Source organism: Zingiber officinale, chromosome 3A (assembly GCF_018446385.1).
Source record: "Zingiber officinale cultivar Zhangliang chromosome 3A, Zo_v1.1, whole genome shotgun sequence".
Taxonomy (NCBI): Eukaryota; Viridiplantae; Streptophyta; class Magnoliopsida; order Zingiberales; family Zingiberaceae; genus Zingiber; species Zingiber officinale.
The window spans coordinates 22,319,337-22,335,900 of NC_055990.1; the positions used below are offsets into that span (position 1 = coordinate 22,319,337).

General features: G+C 37.1%; 3 protein-coding genes across 4 annotated transcripts; 1 reads left to right on the top strand and 2 right to left on the bottom strand.

Moving 5' to 3' along the window:
* Positions 1-2,366: 2,366 nt before the first annotated feature.
* LOC122051399 (pentatricopeptide repeat-containing protein At4g26680, mitochondrial-like) lies at positions 2,367-4,072 on the top strand. Its single transcript, XM_042612531.1, has one exon. The coding sequence runs from the start codon at positions 2,530-2,532 to the stop codon at positions 4,048-4,050; it is 1,521 nt and encodes a 506-aa protein (XP_042468465.1). The 5' UTR covers positions 2,367-2,529; the 3' UTR covers positions 4,051-4,072.
* Positions 4,073-4,220: 148 nt separating this feature from the next.
* LOC122051400 (stress-associated endoplasmic reticulum protein 2-like) lies at positions 4,221-6,963 on the bottom strand. The gene is made up of 3 exons (XM_042612532.1): positions 6,750-6,963; positions 5,016-5,172; positions 4,221-4,371 (listed from the first exon to the last, which is right to left on the bottom strand). The coding sequence occupies exons 1-3, from the start codon at positions 6,750-6,752 to the stop codon at positions 4,325-4,327; spliced, it is 207 nt and encodes a 68-aa protein (XP_042468466.1). The 5' UTR covers positions 6,753-6,963; the 3' UTR covers positions 4,221-4,324.
* Positions 6,964-8,349: 1,386 nt separating this feature from the next.
* LOC122051402 (OBERON-like protein) lies at positions 8,350-14,104 on the bottom strand. 2 transcript variants are annotated; one of them, XM_042612534.1, is made up of 3 exons: positions 13,952-14,104; positions 10,510-11,708; positions 8,350-9,141 (listed from the first exon to the last, which is right to left on the bottom strand). In XM_042612534.1, exons 2-3 carry the CDS (start codon positions 11,675-11,677, stop codon positions 8,546-8,548), a joined length of 1,764 nt encoding a protein of 587 aa, XP_042468468.1. In that variant the 5' UTR covers positions 11,678-11,708; positions 13,952-14,104; the 3' UTR covers positions 8,350-8,545. The 2 variants fall into 2 exon arrangements, with proteins under 2 accessions (XP_042468468.1, XP_042468469.1); XM_042612535.1 differs by having other exon boundaries at positions 13,941-14,096.
* Between the last annotated feature and the right edge of the window lie 2,460 nt (positions 14,105-16,564).

Sequence of the window (16,564 nt, forward strand, 5' to 3'; positions counted from 1 at the left end):
AATGATTTAAGAATTTTTGTATTCAAGAACTAAATAATAAAAATTTGCCATCAAGTTATCTCTAAATAACACAAACTCAACCAAAAAACTAACCCCCCCTATCTTGTTCACAAACTCAGTTTTATTCAACCTCACAAATTTTGAATATCATACTGCTTAAATTGGGTACAATACTCTATTTATTGATAATCACTACAAAATATTCATATATCTCATTCTTTCTTTAAATTGAAGAAGATGCAATATAAACTCATTTATAAATTCGTAGTTCCAAAATATAAATCAAATTTTATTCAACCTCAACCTCATAAAATTAAAAATACCCATGAACTAAAATACTCATGACCTAAAGCTTCGATTTTTCTCACAAGAATAGTAAATTAGTCGAAATCTAGGGCAAAAAAATTATAACATACGGATGATTCTTGCTTGAAGGTGAATGTAGAGTTTTGTCAGTTCTTCGATTTCTACCTTCAACGTCGATGGAGATGCTTGAGGGTCGAAGTAAGGGGAGGTCAGGTCATCGCCGATAGTTTGGAGGAGAAGTCGGGGACTGCGTTAACGATGGTTTGGAGTCGCGGAGGCTCGAAGTAAGGGGCAAGAGTGTGTCAACAATTGGGAGAAAAATAAATAATATTTGAGGATTTTAATTTAATACGAGGGTAAGTTAGTAATTTTGCATGAGTTAGAGAATTGAAATAAGTAAAATGGTTTGGTTAGATATTGATATTGGGAAGAAAGAAAGTATGGCATATTGATTGAATGTAAATATTTAAATTTGCACGGGAATTTGAAAGTAATTTCCCCATAGACTATCTTAAAAATTCTTAAAGATGATGAATATCGGGCTCATTCATGACTGGGCGTTTCCAGGCCCGTTAATCTCCTCCCCCAAACCCTAGATCGCTTGTTGAGGTTTTTTTATTTCGCCTTTTGCAGCTGAGGTCTTTAACCGCAAGGTTTTAAATATCTCGCCGGTTCATTAATTGCCTCCGCTTCCATGGATTCTTTCCGCACTGTAAAATGTTCAACTTTTTGACCTAATTATCTGTCTCGATGAAGGTTCGTTCTCGGCGGCGGCGGCGGCGGCGGCGCCACCTCGAATGCCTGCGACCGTAAGCTTTGTCATCGAGGCTTCCGAGCGGAATCTTCACCATTCTTTCGTTCATCTTACCCCTCTCCATTGCTTTCGCATGAATCGTACGGTGTTCGTGGCTTTGTGCATAAACTATTTTTACTCTTTAAGCCATGATGAACGATGCTACTTATTTATGTCTGGACATATGAGATCCAGCATCCGTGATATGATCTGCATCGTCTGAGCTATTTTTCTTCCAGATTTTTTATATGTTTGGTTCGATCGTACGTTTTTTGTTAGCTGATCCTTTGGCTTTGTTGCAAGCTTCCCCTTTTTACATTTTTCGATCATTCCTTTTCTTCTTCTTCTTCTTCTTTGCATGAAGATCCTTGAATTCTGTCACTGTCATTTTGCTGCTCGTTTATCTTTTTGTCTTCCCCTTTCGTTGCTTGTACAGCTCTTTAGAGATGAACTGAAACTTGTGCAGATTTGTGCCGATCAAGCCCCTTTTTTTTGGTATTCTGTATTTATTTGATCTAATCGATTGCAAAACTGGCAAATCTGACTACGCATTTGGCCAAATTCCAGTTCTTAATCTTTCGTTTGTCCTCAGACTGCATTTATTTTCAGATTCAATTCAAAGCTATGATGAAGAATTCATGTTCTCTCAACAAATGAGGCATTCTTTGATTATTAATGATTCTACTGAGCTTACAATACAATTTTTTTCATATTATTTTTAAAAATATATACTTGAATATAGATTTTTAAATTAATCAAATGTTTAACTAGCGATCGAGCTAAAGGTCTCGTTAAATAATAAAAAGGAAGGAAAAATCTTTAAAAATGATTATTTATGCTATTTAAAATAATTTTCAAAAAATATTTTAAGCTGTACTTTAATATTTAATTATGTTTAACTAAAATGTATTTAAATATTATTATAAAAAATATAAGGTAAAAATGAAAAAATATCACCTATTTTAAAAAAATAATTGAAAGGGTATTTTATTATATTTTACACTTTAAAATATTAGTTAATGCTGTATAAATAATTTGATATTTTTTAATCAAATTTAGTTAAAGTTATTAATGTTAAAATATTTTTATTAATCTAATTAAAATTGTTTTAACCGTTATGATTATCAAAAAATGTCTAAATTAATCAATAAATTATTTATAATTTTTAATAAATATTAATGTTTAAATTTTTTATTGTATATTTTTTTTTATTATTGAACCAGCATAAATTAAATTTATTATTTTCATTAATATAGGATAAAAGTGAATAATAATATTGTTAATTTTAACCAAAAAGATTTTTGATATCCGATGAAAATGAATAATTGGAAGCTGAGAATAACGGCCTATTTCAATTTTTTTTTCTCCCAAAATAATAATATATAAACAGTCATAAATTTATTCCTTCTCTTCCGATCAAATTTGCTGCTATGAAATCCCTTGCCTCCGCTCGCCGCCTCTCCGCCGCCGCCTTCCCTGCGGCACTTCCCATCCCCTTCCATTCGATCCCCGACTCGCGAGGCCGCGACCACGACTTCATCTCCGTCGCCCACAGCCATCTCCTTCATGGCGATTGGGAGGCGCTAAACGCGCTAGCGCCTTCCCTCACACCCTTCCGCACCACCCACATCCTCCTCCGCCTTCGCCACGATCCAATCCTCTCCCTCGAGTTCTACCGCTGGAGCCTCACCCACGGCCCCCCCGCGGCCCACTCCCTCGACACCCACGCCATCGTGCTCCACATCGTCACCAAATCCTGCCGCTACACCGTCGCGGACCGGATCTTCCGGCAAAACGTGGTCCCTCGCACCCAGAACTCCACCTCCGAGCTCTTCGACGCCGTGCTCCGCACCTACCGCTTATGCGACTCGTCTCCCGCCGTCTTCGACTCCATGTTCAAGTCCTACTCCCACGAGAGGAAGCTCAGGAAAGCCAGCGAGACCTTCCGGCTGATGCGGGACTACGGATTCTCCCCCAAACTCAAATCGTGCAACGCCTTCTTGAGCTCTCTGCTCGATCGGGGCCGGGCTGACGTCGCGGTGGCCTTCCATCGGGAGATGCAGCGGTGCCGGATCTCGCCCAACGTCTATACCCTAAACATGGTGATATCCGCCCTTTGCAAATTGGGGAAATCGGAGCAAGCTATCTGCTTACTCGAGAGGATGGAAGCGATCGGGTGCAGTCCCACCGTCGTCTCATTCAATACCTTGATCGACGCTCACTGTAAGAAAGGGATCACAGATCTTGCCTCGAAGCTGAAGAACACGATGATCAGCAAAGGCTTGCGGCCGACTGAGGTAACCTACAACACTCTCATCCATGGGTTCTGCAAGGAAGGTAAAATGCGCGAGGCTTACAGATGTTTTCGAGAGATGAAAGCCGCCCAGTTGAAGCCGAACACGATCACCTACAACACCCTGATAAACGGTTACAGTGGAGTCGATGATATAGAGAAGGGATCGAGGCTGTATGAGGAGATGGTGACCAACGGGATCGAGGTCGATCTCGTCACCTACAATGCTCTGATAAAGGGCCTCTGCAATGTCGGGGAAACGAAGAAGGCTGCTTGTTTGGTGAAGGAGCTCAATGGCAAGAATCTCGCCCCCAATGGCATGACCTATGCTGCCCTCATCGCTGGGCAATGCAGGAGGAAGAACTCCGAGCGGGCGCTCGAGCTTTACAAGGCCATGAACAGGAGGGGATTCACACCGGACGGCGATACGTTCGAGCTCTTGATATCGACCTTTTGTGAGAACGATGATTTCGAAGGCGCGGCTGAAGTGTTGAAGGAGATGGCAAGGAGGCGCATGGCGCTTGATGAGGCATTGCTCGCTAGACTTCTCGAAGGGATTTCTGCTTCCGGAAAGACTCGTCTGGCTTCTGAATTGCAGTCGATTCTTGTCGGGACAAGGCTCGTTCCTGAAGAAACAATTTGTAAAGCTGGTTCCTAAATTCCTCTGCACATTAAATTTACAAAACAATTTGCGCCTAAATTTAGGGCAAGAGTGGCTTTTTTGTGCTCTGGATATTTAAAATGTTCCATTTGTTATAACTGGCAGTAAAAGAAGGGGTATGTATATCTTTGGCACCAAAACAATAGGATCTAGAGACACTACACAAATACATTCAAAACGTCTCCATTGATTTAGTTACCAGGTTTAAATAAGTGTCATAAAGTTACAGAGCAGTAGCCTTGAGTTATAACAATTGCCCTTCCAATCTGGTCTAGGCCGCGCCTCCACTGGTGGCAGTCCTAATAATCTGAAACAAAGCTGCAACCAAAAGAAAAAAAAAGGATTTTAGAGGTCGTTAACAAAGTCAGTATAAGTATGACCTTTAGAGAAGTTTGGTTGGATAGAAAAGTAGGAAAAATAACAAAACATACACATAAGCGGAATGTGCCTCTCCCTCCTAAATTTCTAACAAAGAAAACGACTTCTCATAAATCTTCTAGTAGGTGATGTGAAACAAAGTAACAGCAAAAATAGAATAAAAATTATTTAAATAAAAATGAAGATATATCAAAGGATTGAATTCAATGGCGCGAAAGGATTCATATAGTCGATCCCTCTTAGTAGGAGAAAGATAGGTTGTTATTGTTGTTGCTCGATTGAAGATTAGGAGGAAATACTAGGGAAGATTAATGGTCTTTTTGCCAAAATTAAGGGTAAGTTTTCTTGGGTAGAAAAACAAGAGGGGGGATGAAAGGAAGTGTACGTGCATGAATGGTGGAGAAATTTAGTGTGTGATTCCATCTGTAGGTTATATATTCGATTCAAACGATGGGGAGTGCAAAAAGATTTTGATCGCTCCTTCAAAAGAAAACTTGCCCTTGCACTATTTATCATGTTTTTGAACTATTATACCCAAAGAATCCAAACTCAATCATTGAGGGAATGAGGTCAGGATGTCTTACATGATCCGATGACAACAAAGATGAAGAATCCCAGGACAATGGGCCCAACAGGGTAGTCATTTCCCTTTTTCACTGTTGTCTCAGGTACAGATCCCCTCTTTGTTATATTTTTCTGAAACTTAGCTACCTTCCTCTCTGCGAGGCGTCTTGATGTCGTCTGCAAATGAAGGAAACAAAGATACTATAGAGAACCATCCACATTCACACCATTCCAGAGATCCACATTACAACCATTAAATGGATTCTACGAGTAGCAAGACCATTACACAGTATGCTGATTGAATTGCATATAAAAACTACTCAAAAGAAATCACTAACTTATTTGAGACAGACAATTTATCCAATTGGAATTCTCTTGTGTGCGGTGTGTGTTTGGTGAAAAAAAAAGAGAGTCTATAATATAATGCAGGTTAGATTCATGATCTAGTGTTCCAAAATAATGGGATTGTTATTTTCATTTTCTCAACTCCAAAGATAATCATTGGCATTAGAATTCTTTTCCAACTGGAATTGATTCCAAACAAGCTATATCAGAAAAGAATTTTCAGAAATTAAGTTTCAACTCTTGTGCCTGGACCTTGGAGGGACAGGGGAAAAAAATTTCTCACTACTAAATTAGTTTGGATAGGAATTGAAATTAGACTCTGATTATACAAGTAATGTAGACAAACATAATTGATTAAGTAATGAGGCACCCTTAAGAATTAGGAAAACCCAAATTATTGGGAGTTACTCATCTTAAGCTGTCATTAAAAAAACTGGCTACATCAAACCTTGGAATTCTAGTCCCTTTTCCTCTATTTTGAAACAGATAACTATAAAGTAATTCGTCATCAAAACATGAAACTGAAAAAGATAATGTATCAACTTTTACAATCAGTGATTGCATGTGTGAAAGAAAAGGTATAGAAAATTGTTGTCCATTTAAAAAATTAAAGGACTAAAAGCAATTAGAGCTCTTCCACCAATCATTAAAATTACGAAATCAAGTTTTTTTCCCTCTAATCCATGCCCAATGTTAACAGTTTTCTAATGTTGTATATAGGGCGCAACCCAAACTCGGAAGTGTGATCTGTGAGACTTCATTTTATGCTGCTATCACTAGAGATCCACAGGATTATAGCTTCTAATATGCATTTGAATAATTCAATGCCATAATTTTAGCAATGAACATTTCAACGATAGAATCAATTACAGCAAACTGATAAAACATAAGTTTGACAATTACTATTCTTTTATTACTTTTTTGATAATATATCCATAACGAAGAGAAATTGCGTCAAAAAAAAAAAGAAAAAAAAATCTACCTTCTGATATAGTAGATCGAGCATTAACTTATGCGTTAAGAAGCAGTAGGTTTATCAGAATTTCTTTTCTCAATCAACTCACAGTACGTACGTCGGTACGAACTATTATTCCTAAAAAAATTATTTCAAAGAACAAGGCAAGCGAGCAGATCGCAACCGAGGAAAAATAATTACCTCGCGCTGCAAAAAAAGGATCAGATCTACAAATTCACATGCAATATCAACAGAGAGCTAATATTTGAACATCAACACAAAATTTCCATTGGAAACTTCGAGGCGAACAGCGTGAATAATTGAATCGAACAGATCCATTCGAGAAAAGGAGGAAAAACATTGAACTGGCGAAAAATCCCCACAAAGTCTCGGAGGCCTAAGAAGAATCTGAAGAAAAGAAGAATTAAAATCAAAGCTCCTATCGGAGGCTTACCATATTTTCGCCGGGCAGATGAACGGAGGGATCTATAAAACTGGAGATCCTGAGGAGAGATCGAGGTCGAGCCGGCGTCGCCGATGAGGCACGTTACTCGGATCGCTGCCAGTGTTGAAATAAACGCGCCGGACTCGGAATAGTAAATGAGCGTGCTTTGTGCACTCGCAACCCGCCCATCGCACCCGGCCTTTGGTCGCCGAGAGTGGAAGACGTGAACGGTGAGGATTGTTTGGGTGGATGTCGGTATCCTTTTCCGTAGTGATAAAATAATTTTTCCAAATAAAATCCGTACCGGTCGTCGGGCCGGACCGCGTCCGCCTTTTAGCTGGTAAATATCACACGCGATGTAATAGCTCAATCCTCTTTAATTTAGGTATGGCAATTTCTGCTGAATCGGTTGTAAATTTAATATCCAACCAATCGAATGGGATGGAAAAAAAAATTATACTTAATTAAATAATTAGGTATTTATATGGATATTTTTAGATTACATTGCACACTCACTGGCGAGCGCCTGGAAGTAAGACTGCAAACGAATCAAACCGGCGCGAGCCTTTCGAGTCGGTTAAAAAAATATTCGATTCGTATTTAAATTTATCGAATTCGAGCCGAACTCGAACATGTTCAAACTTTTTTTCAAACCGAACTCGAGTCCAAATTATATTATTCGAACCGTTCGCGAACCGCTCGCGAGCCTTAATATTTATTAATATAAGTTAAATATATATTAAATAAATAAATTTCGAGCCTTTCGAATCTATTTTCGAGCAATAATTTGAATAGTTCTTGAACATGTTCGAATATCGAACTTGAACTCGAGCCCTAATTCAAACCGAACTCAGAACTAGACATTTTAAATTTTTCGAACTTCGAATCGAGCTCGAACTCGAATATACTTATTTCGAGCCAAATTCTAGTCTTACATTTTACTATATATTCGACTCGATTCGATTCGTTTATATCCCTATCCGGAAATCTGTCCAAATGTCCTGATCAGTAAAAGTGAATCGGACATTCGGAGGGTTTTCATGCTGAATTTACACAGGCGTTTATTAGTTTATTAATATGTAGGGTAAGAATGTATATATCATATTTCTTTTATTGGAAAAGAAAAATTTTAGCTCATTTTTTTTTTTTAAAAAAAAAAAATTAGTTTATCTTTTTATCAAGTCACCAACAGCGTGAGAGAAGAAAAAGAGCAAATAAGTACAAGAATTTAAAATTTTAATAAATGTTCATAAATATAAATCCATTGAAATAATTTATTTTAAAAAATAAAGAATGATAAATAGTAATAGAATAATAGATATCCTATCATTTATTAATACAAAAATATGGATAAAAATTAAATACCCGATCAATATAATGAAAATAAATAGATATAAAATTCGACCTAATTTCTATCCTTTATAATTCCTAATTTAATTCAACAAGAAATATAGTTATTAAAAAATAGGAAATTTTTACATTTATTCATTTAAATTCATTTTCAGAAAGATTTTTTTTTTCATTTAAGACTTCAAAGCCTTTGTATAAAAATAGTTGACTGCTCGTCTGTGAAATTTATCTCTTTCATCCTTTCTCTCCAATGCCCCAGTTTTAGATTAATGTTTCTTATATTTAATATTTAGAACAGACTACATTCACCGAACAAACATAATCTACCTTAGTCATTACAAGATTAGTCCAAGAGAGGTACTAATATCCCGTTGATAAGCTAAAAACATCTTTATAGTCGATTTACCTTCATCACACTATAGGATTAGAACAAGTTGTAGGCAGCCAGCAGTGGATCATTTTGATTGTTGCCCATCAGTATTTGCTGTCACAGTATACATATTCTTCAGCAAGTCCTGAATTTTGTTTAGTATCTGGTCGCCACCGCCACTGCTGCTTCCCTGTGGCGGCCTCTGGCTCTCTTGATGTTTTATCTTTTCGTAGATGTACTGTTTTTCAGCTTCAGCTTCCTCTAGCCGACGTTTCAGGTACATACTTGCATAATCCTGCTCGGCCTTCTCTGACTTGGACATTGCGATGCTCTGTAGTCTCTCAGCTTCCTGCTTTGCCTCGGTCGCTTTAAGCTGGAACATCTCAGCCTCTGCCTGCTTCAGCCTGATTATGCTCTCCAGTTCCTCCACCTGCTGCTTCTTCCTTTGTCTCTCCAGTTTTAGCTCTTGAACTTCTCTAGCCTTGTCCTCTAGCTCACGATCGCAGCTCTCAAGAGCTAGACGAGCGCGCTTGAACATACGCATCTTTTCCTCAGCAACCATCTCCATCTTTTTCACAGCTTCCTGGACAACCTCGGCAATTTTATTGCAGGCCTCTTGTGGAGAAATCAGACGTCCAACTTCTTCATTCTCTGGATTTTTTATTGAATCTATGTCTAGCTCTGTTCAGACAAAAAAAAAAAACCTTCAAACCAGTAGAACACATGGGGTATATTAGGAAAACAAGTAAGACCAGATGAATGCATGAGCTATACTTAAAATTGATCCAAAGGGCATAAGTTGGTCCAAAACTCATTAGGGTGCTTATAACAAAGTATATATGGACAATGCACATCAGTAGAGATTAATAAGCACTAATGTTGTTTGGGTATAGTGCAACAATAAGTTTTAGGATGCACAAATTTCTAATCTAGAAGTTTGAATTGAGACCATTTGACAGAATTTTATCTCTGGAATTTTTACAAAATTATCTCTTTCAGCCTAGATTTACAGTTGCTAGCTGCGACAACAATGATACTGATGGCAGAGTGAAGACTGGCATATTTGCTATAATGCTTACTGGAGTTGGTAGTTGATGGCTCGCAATGCTTAGTGAGGTAGTTGGGATTGTGATGAGGCAGTGCTGCACTTTCTGACATGGATCAGTTCACTTGAAATTATATAGAATTTTAAACATTTGAGTCATTCATGAAATGTGATGTTAAATAAGAAGGTATCGACCTCTTTTTCATTAAATTAACAAGTTAGCATTTCTCCTAGAAGTCTTTCTGAAACATGTCTTCAAACAACCCAAAGAATATATTGGCAGTATGCTATAGAAGTTCAAATGATCTTCACAGAAATGATCATTTACCTCATGTCAGCTAAAAGCTACTCAGAATTAACAAGGGGTGCATCACATGAAAGTCTTTTTGACCTCATGTCAGCTAAAGTTCCTTAGAGTTGAGTTAACTAGGGAGTAGGGTGCAACACATGAAAGAATAAGCACCCATGTGGCAAAAGGCGATTCGCTCACCCCCAGCGCCCCCGCCAACCCGTCCCTAGGCCAACACGGAGGAGGTAAATCACGGGTGGCTACTAGCCATTAGTGCAAATGGCCAAGACATGGGGGAGGTTATGCTCGGCCACGCCGAGTTTCGACCCCAAGACCTCATGTGGCAACACCCCATGCCTTAACCATCGCACCGCCCCGAGGGGACAAAGAATAAGCACCCATGCACCTTATGAAAGTAAAAATACAGGACAAACTATCTTTCTCAAGTGTTGGGATATAGCAAAGATCTATTAGAATCTTTATACCAAAAACTAGTAAAATTAACTCACAAACTTAATTACATTATCACTATGAAAACTGCATTCAGAATGACATATATGTAGCAAATGGAAAAAACATTGAGACATAACATATGAATCAAAAAAGATATTTCAAAGCAGTACTAATCTAAACCATGAAAGCTAAAGTCCTCAAAGAACAAGTGAAATTTGAATGTTAAATTTAACGTGTTCAACATGATAATTCTTATCTATACCTTGAAAAAAGTGCAGGAGCATTCTGCAAACCATGGACTCAGGCGTTCCATTTTTCAGTTTTTCTATGAGCTCACTAAACTTCCGGGACAGCTTCCTTCCTTTAGGATCCTGACTTAAGTGAAAAATCTTGCAGACGAAGTCTATTTCTCGTATCAAGGCCTCTCGGTCCCATGCAGGAGTGCATTGTTGGAACACATCCTTAACCCACCCTAACAACTCAGATGTTCTGTGGCATGCTTGACACCTGAAAAGCATCTCAGTATGGCCTCCTCCACTCTTAATAGATTGACCTGTTCCAATTTGTCCAACTCTCATGGCACAATCTGTGTGGGTCCAATGAGTGCATGTATCACAGCCAATCCAACGGCATGTATTTACCTCAAAATCAAACTTGTTGCAAATGACACACATACAGAGGTTGCAGAAACCATTCCGGTTGGTGCATATCTCACAGCTACAATCATCTGCAGGGAGAGCATTTTGACAAGCAATGTTCCTGCACCTCTTATACAAGAAAACTTCAATGAGACTAGTCTGTGGTAGGCTGACACTTGGATGCAAAAAAGCCTGAATGCCTGTATTAATTGCCACAAGAATTTCCAGTTGTGCGTGATGAGTAGCAGCAAGGGACTTGGCGTTCAGGTCAACTCTACCCTGGACAAGCTTCTGGAGATACAGAAACTCTTCTATATGATGAGACCCCCCTGCACCCTCAAGGATCAACCGGAGTTCACTCTTAAGCTCCTCAAGAAGCTCATCTGGCATACCTTTCATTTTTTCGGCAACAACCTCAACCCTGTCACGAGCAACTTCATGAAGAGATAATCTATTTGCATTTGCCATCCTTTGAACCTGCTGTTGTTCCGCCACTTCATTTTCTCCTTCCTTTTCCTTGTCTACTTTATTCCCTGCCATGGCATCAGAACGGTTTGTCTCAACGGGCCAGGTCTCACGAGAACTTGCACTCTCAGTAGGCGAGTCTTGCACTTGGTCAGAATTTGATCCTGGCTCCAGGGTGTCAGGTGATGCCACTGGATCAGATGAAGCCAGAGAGAGAGATGCTTGTAGCACTGTTGACCTTAAATGCTGACGAGGCGGTAGCATAGCTAATGATGGTTGGTGGGGATGCTGAGGATGGTGGTGGTTCGCACCAGAAGAGGTGCCCATCTCAATTACTAGCTTTCTTCTATAACCTTACCTGTGACATTGAAAAACTTGATCATCACAAGTGCACACAATTTCTAAAGCTAAGAAATAAATTACAGATCAAATGATCAAATCTAGAAAGATTCAGGAACCATGTGTGCAAAGGAAGGAAAAGATACAACCCATTGCAAAATCCCAATTTTTTTTGCTGTGTTTACTTGTGCAAAAATAGGGCACAGAAGAAATAAGCATATAAATTCTTCTTGTTTATTTGGAAGGTGATAGGAAGTAGGAAGGAATTTAATTCCATCCAATTCCTCTATCTCACTTTCACCAAACGGAAATGGAAGGAGATGAAATTTATGCAGCTAAAAAAGACAAATGGATAAGTAATATTATTCAATGTCATCCAGGCAAACAGGAATAATGGAAGAGAGTGCAATTCTACGTTCTTTCCACCCCTCTTAAGTGAAACAACATAGCACAATGCGCAAAATCTGATCTTGCTCCACAAATCAGTACAATCAAATGCTAACTATGAATTTCACATGGTTATATGTTTATGGCAAGAAATAAGCCGGCAATAAATCTAAAATCATAAGGACACAATTATTCCACCATCAAACACAATTGGGTAACCCACAACAAGATTGCATACCATAGGCTGATGAGAGAACATGGTCAACCTAAACATGAGAAAAGTTGAGCAAAGGAGGAGAACAAAAAAGGGATTGAGGAGCAAGATCATATTTTGCACTTTGAGCGATGTTGTTGCACTTAGAAGGGAGGAAAATAGAATGTATTGTTACACTCACTTCCATTAATCCTATTTTCGGGATGACATTGATTCATATCGCATATTCATTTGTCTTTTTGGATGCTTAAAATTCATTTTCTTCAATTTCCATATTAAAAAAAAAAATGAATGGAGGCAATGGATGGAATTGAATTCCTTCCTAGTCCCTATTTCTTTCCAAGCAACAGGTGGAATTTATGATCTTATTTCTTTGTTTCCTATTTTGTAGAAGTAAACAGGAAAAAAAATAATTTCCCTTATTTACTACTAAATTAGTCTGGCAAATTTTTTATTGGAACCTGATTATAGAAGTAGTGTAGAGAGCAAAACTGGAGAAAAATAAAAGGATTGATTTAGTAATGAGCGCCTTTAAGAATTAGAAAAAACAAATTATTGGGAGCTACTCATCCTAAATTTTGTCATAAAAAAAAAAACTGCCTACATCAAACCTTCGGATTCCAGTCCCTTTTTCTCTATTCGAACCAACAGATAAATATCAAACATTTCGTCCAAAACAGAACTAAAGTGAGAGAGAGATCAAAACAGGAAACTGAAAAATAATGCATCAACTTTTATAATCAATGGAAGCATATGACAAACAAAAGGAGTAGACAATTATTGTCCATTTAAAAAATTAAAAGGCATAAAATTAATTAGCGCTGTCATTAAAATTCGGAGATTAAGTTTCTTTCAGTTTTTTTTTCTTTTTTTTAATCCATACCCAACAGTATCAGTTTTTGTTGTTCCCTATATATAGGCAGCAACTCTTACACAAGTTTTCTATTGCTTTTCCATCATTTCCTCTATTTATTAATTTGTTTCATGGGCAAGTCGAAAAGTATGATCTAAGAAACTTCATTATATGTTGCCATCACTGGAGATCCACTGGATTATACCTAATATTTCAATGCCATAATTTTAGGGGGTCAATATTTCAACGCCATAATTGAATCAATTACAACAAACTGATAAAACATAAGTTTGCCAATTACATTAATTTCTTTCCTTTTCCATAATATATCGATGACGAAGAGAAATTGAGCCCGGGAAAAAGAAATGATTTTTTCCTACCTTCTGATATATTAGATCGAGCAAGTAATAGGTTCATCGGAATTTTTTCTCTCAATCAACCCACAGACCACAGTACGTACGGACTATTATTCCTAAAAAAAATATTTCAAAGAACAAGGCAAGCGAGCAGATCGCAGCCGAGCAGACCTCCCTCGGAAAAATAATTACCTCGTTTTATCTACAAAAAAGGATCAGATCTACAAATTCCCATGCAATATCAGCAGATAGCTAATCCTTAAACATTAAGATGAAATTTCCATTGGAAACTTCGAAGAAAACAGCACCAGCAACTGAATCGAACAGATCCATTCGAGAAAAGGAGAACAAAATTGAACTGACGAAAAAAAAACGCAACAGAAATCGCGTAGGCCTAATAATAATCTGAAGAGAAAAAGAATTAAAAATCAAAGCTCATACCAGAGGCTCACCATATTCTCGCCGGACGGATGAACGGAGAGATCTATAAAACCTGGAGATCTGGAGGAGCGATCGAGGGCGAGCCGGCGTCGGTGACGAGGCACGAGACTCGCATAGCCGCCAGGGTTGAAAATAAACGCGCTGGACTCAGAATTAGTAAATGCGCAGTGTTTCGGGCACTTGCAAGAAACCCGCTAATCACACCCGGCCTTCGGTCTCCGAGACTGGAATATATGAACGGTGAAGATTGTTTGGGTGGGTCCCGGTATCCATATTTATAGTGAGAAAATTATTTTTCTATATAAAAATCTGGGCCGGTTGGCCTGGACCGTCGCCCGCTTTTGAGCTGGTGGCGTTGCACGCGGTGCATTAACTCAATCCGACGACTCGATTAAATAAGAAATATAATCAATGGAAAATACAATTATTGTCCCGTGGCGTAACACAGCTGAGACGCATAGTTTTGTGATGGAGAAATTTTTTATTTTAAATTTTAGATAAAATAGTTAAAAAAAATTTACGTCAGTTATCCTATCTATTTTCTAAATTATATATTTATGAATCATACTTCTCTAAATTTAAGGAATGGATTTCATTCCCTAAATATTATAGAGGAGATAAAAGAAATAGAGAAGTTGATATAAAATATTTTGAAAAATAAATATTTAAATTTAATAAAATAATTCTTTTATCTTAAATTATACATTTTGGATTAAAAAAACTGGTACGGATGCTCGAAAGCCGTCTCGGCTATACATTTATTTTTAGTTATGTACCTATTATATCTATATCCATGCAATCGGCTGGACATGATATATTATTCAATTAAATTCACTTATATAACAAATATTGATCTTCAGCTAATTTATATGGACAAAAATTAAAAAGACATCCTAATTTATAAATCATAAAAAATACTTTTAAAAAAAATATCTACCAAATATTTTATCTCTAAAATGTCTATTATTGACATTGTTGTAGCTACAATCTTAGTCCTTACTTTTAAAGTTATAATTAGCTGTTATAGTGTGTGTAGAAGATATTTTATAACTGGTATAACGATCAAAAGTTACTAAATAGTTATTATAATTATTTTAAAATAATTTTAATTAAATTAGTAAAAAAATATTTTGATATAATAATATTCAAAATTTAAATTTTAAAATTTAAAATTCAAATTTTTAAGATTTATAAATCAACTACACCATATAAAAGTTATTCAATAGTTGTTTTAATATATAAAAGTTATTTAATAGTTTGTACAATGAAAATTTTAATATTTCATTATTTAAAGTTTAAGATTTAAGACTTAAGATTTTATAATTTGGTCCAAAATTTATAAAAATAATTGATAGATACTATAGTGTATAGAAGTCACTCGATAGTTACTGTTATATGAAAAAAAAAATTATTTTATTAAAACTTAAACCTTAGTCCATCAATTCTAAATACTATTATCTCAAAATATTTTTTACTAACTTAATCAAAATTATTTAAATTTAATTAACTAAAATTACTTTGAAACAATTGTAGCAATTAATAAAAATTATTAAATAACTACTTACACTACTATAACAATATTATATTAAGTGTTATACGCAGTAGTTATTCATTAATTTTTATATGGTGTAGTAGTTACAACTAGTTGATATGATAAAATTGAAAGTTCAAGTGTTTTCAAAATAAAATATCTGAAGTCCTTTTAATAATTTACTTAATTATTTAGGATGTTATTTTAATTGTTGTCCATTTTATATTAACAAAAATATTGTGTCTGCAATCATGATCTTTAGAAGAGAAATTAATTGTCACTTTACTTAATTAAAACTACTAAGTACATACTGCGCTACAATATTATATTAATTGTTACTGATTCGGTCCAAAAGTCTAGTCGACGGATGTTAGGATATGGTGCTCCTATTGATCATGTGAAGACTCCGAGCAAAGCAGACTTGTAACCACAACCACATCAATGTCGAGCCAGGGAAGGGTTCCTCGATGTTGGCACTCCGACGCTCAGTCACTGGCGATGTGGAAGCAGTAGAGTGAAGAAGTAGAAGAATAGTAGATTATCGTATACCTCCGTTGAAACTTTGACCTCCTTTATATAGGGCTCTTGTAGCGCACGTGCACGTTTCTCAAGGCTTGCACGCTTCTCGAGACTTTTCTTGAAAAGATATATCAGTAAAATGTCCCTGACACAATACCTTAACGAGTCGAGCATATCTCCGAAGTGACAGTGGAAGCTTCTGCCGTACGATCTTTTATCTAAACCAGCCGCCGACCATGTTGTCTGTCAGCGGCACATGTTCCCAAAAAGATAATATACAGCTAGTAGTGTCTTTTACTGGGCCGAGCGGGATAGCCGCTCGGCTCGGATGTGTGTGTTCTCTGGCCAAGCAGGGAGGCCTCTCGACCTGCGCTTCCACTGTCCTTAGAAAGCCGCTCGGCGGCCCTTCTATTTGTTCATAGCTCTGTCATAAATCCGCTCTGTCCTTGTAACTCCATATGAGGTCGAGCGAGGAAGCCGCTCAACGTGCGCTTGCAGATACCTAGCAGTCTTTTTGAGCGTTGAAAGCTCAGAACCTTGCTGAGTTGTTATGATTTCGGATCGGGTCTCCCTT